General features: G+C 41.4%; 1 protein-coding gene across 1 annotated transcript; it reads left to right on the top strand.

Annotated features, from left to right (window-relative positions):
- The first annotated feature begins 600 nt into the window (after positions 1 to 600).
- Positions 601 to 1,640, top strand: LOC119352137. Its single transcript, XM_037618864.1, has 2 exons — positions 601 to 821; positions 901 to 1,640. Exons 1-2 carry the CDS (start codon positions 609 to 611, stop codon positions 1,183 to 1,185), a joined length of 498 nt encoding a protein of 165 aa, XP_037474761.1. The 5' UTR covers positions 601 to 608; the 3' UTR covers positions 1,186 to 1,640.
- Positions 1,641 to 2,225: the final 585 nt, after the last annotated feature.

Here is a 2,225-nt window from a genome sequence, read left to right as displayed (position 1 = left end):
CAAACAAAAACAACCCTATGGTTGCCCACGCCTTGTTTTCTGAACATGTGGGTCCGAGTCTACTTGTTGTTCATGGATTATATAGCTTAAAGCGCCTGTTTCATTGTCTAACTATAGCTGAAACTTGAGAAGGTAAATAGTTTACATTTGGTAGCAGTAATCAAAGATTTTGAAATGTGTATTTTCCTAGCTGAAAAGTAATGTTGGCAAGAGAACTTGAAAATAGCATTGTAGATTGCAAAGCTACGCATCAGTGTACTTAAATAAGGGGATGCTATAGGACAAATGCCGGGAAGATTGTACTCGATACTTACACAGAATTTGTAGACTCACTAAAAGCTGTACCTTCCACATAGGCAACAGAAGTTTAATTAGTATTTATAAATTATATTAAGTATTATTCTTTCTTAAGCCTTATTCTACTTGCTCCCATTGCACTTTCACTATGCAAGCAACATAGTTCCATTCATTCTTTAACATTAGTTCTATAATTAGGGGAGGGATTTTCCTTTGTATGTAACCAAACTGGTACAGGGGACCTCATGCTCAGTTTGTAGTTGTTTAATTTCTAACTAACACTTCATTGGCATGCAGCGTTAGCGAGTTCCATGCTCTTTACTCACTGCACACCAGGCCGTATGCCAAGAAATGCCATCGTTGGGAGAACCTTGCAGATCTACTCAATTAAGGTTGCAGAAATACACGGCTTTGAGAGCCCCCTGAAGGTGTACGGTGTGGTTGCTGCCCGAGACACAGTGGACAGCAGTCGTAACCCAATCTTCCTTCGTCCAAGAAATGGCTGTCAAATCCTCAATCTGCAGGTATGTATGGTTATTCAACTATTTTTCTGGACATCTTTGTCGCTGTTGATTAGTTCATGACAACTGATGATGCTTGCAGGAGCCCTTTCTACACTTAACTGGCCCATGTCGGGCAATTGTGTCTATGAACCCTGTTGACATTGAGATAGAGCTGAAACTAAAGGGGGCAACCAAGTCCGAGGACAGGATATTGATCAGCAAAGTCTATCACTACAATGGTGAAAGGTTAGGTACATATCTCGTCGGCGACATGCATTGTGGGATAGAATTATGCTTTCAGCAACTTGAGCAGTCCATTCAGGCCACAATCTCGCGTGTTCGGATTGTTGAAAGGGACTCAGCGCCTTTTCCGCATGGTGGCTGAGTTGCGTGCTTCTCGCTACCTCACGAGCAATCCGAAGAAATTGTGCTGCTTGACACAAAAGGTGGGAAAATGCCAATGGGGAAACACCGTTGTTTTGAGCTGTCCAGAAAGGTTGTCTCTGTAGAATTAGAAGGGAAGCTCAAAGTTATGATTCAAGCATATGCACCATCTGGTGAAATCACCGGCGGTCATGTCCTCTTCACACCACAAAAGTGCGGCGCAACTAAAGGTATCTGTCATCTTGGTGAAACTGCGGTGGAGGTTACCGTTGCTTGGTCGCTCCTCCCCTCGCCGAAGGAGACCTTACCATGTCCATTGCCTGTAGACAGGATTTGTTAGGAGATGGCTATATTTTGAATGATTATGTGTGCACTTTGACTTGTGCATTTAATCTTTGTGTGGAAAGTTGGTGCTTCGATGGTGTACTAATTATTTGTGAAAGCTAAGATATTGTATGCAAGCATCAATTTCTTCATCAGCTACACATTCATATTGTCTTGTGTGAAAACAAACCAATTCGTGTGTGTGTGTGTGTGTGCGTGTGTGTGTGTGTGTGTGTGCGTGTGTGTGTGTGTGTGTGTGTGTGGAAACACGGAGTAGTATTATCATCATCGAGTTCTACCGTTTTCCTATTTATTCTCATCTCTGGCTCTGAGATACAATCTACACTCTACTAAGCTTCCTGATAGCCTCCACGATGAATTTCTTGATCACCTTGGCAGATGTATTTCTTGCATTTCGATGCAAATGCTGTGGATTCTGCTTAATTTTCTTCAATGGACGGCAACAAAGCAGAATTTAGTTCTGAAGTCAAAGTAGCATAATTTTCTGAAACAACACTACACCAGTATGTACAGTGTGTTCTATGTACCCATGTTGATTTAAAAATAAGGATGTGGATAAAAACTTCTAGACAAAAAAAAAAAAAAGATGTGGATAACGAGCTATGAGTTCATTTGGCTACGAGCCTCATTTGTGCCATTTAAATTCTTTATAATCCTTCCTATACAAAACTGATCCAAGCCTGTGGATGTGGAACA

This window comes from Triticum dicoccoides, chromosome 2A (genome assembly GCF_002162155.2).
Source record: "Triticum dicoccoides isolate Atlit2015 ecotype Zavitan chromosome 2A, WEW_v2.0, whole genome shotgun sequence".
Classification (NCBI taxonomy): Eukaryota; Viridiplantae; Streptophyta; class Magnoliopsida; order Poales; family Poaceae; genus Triticum; species Triticum dicoccoides.
Note: the sequence above shows the minus strand (reverse complement) of the source record. Positions and strands in the feature narration are given on the sequence as shown.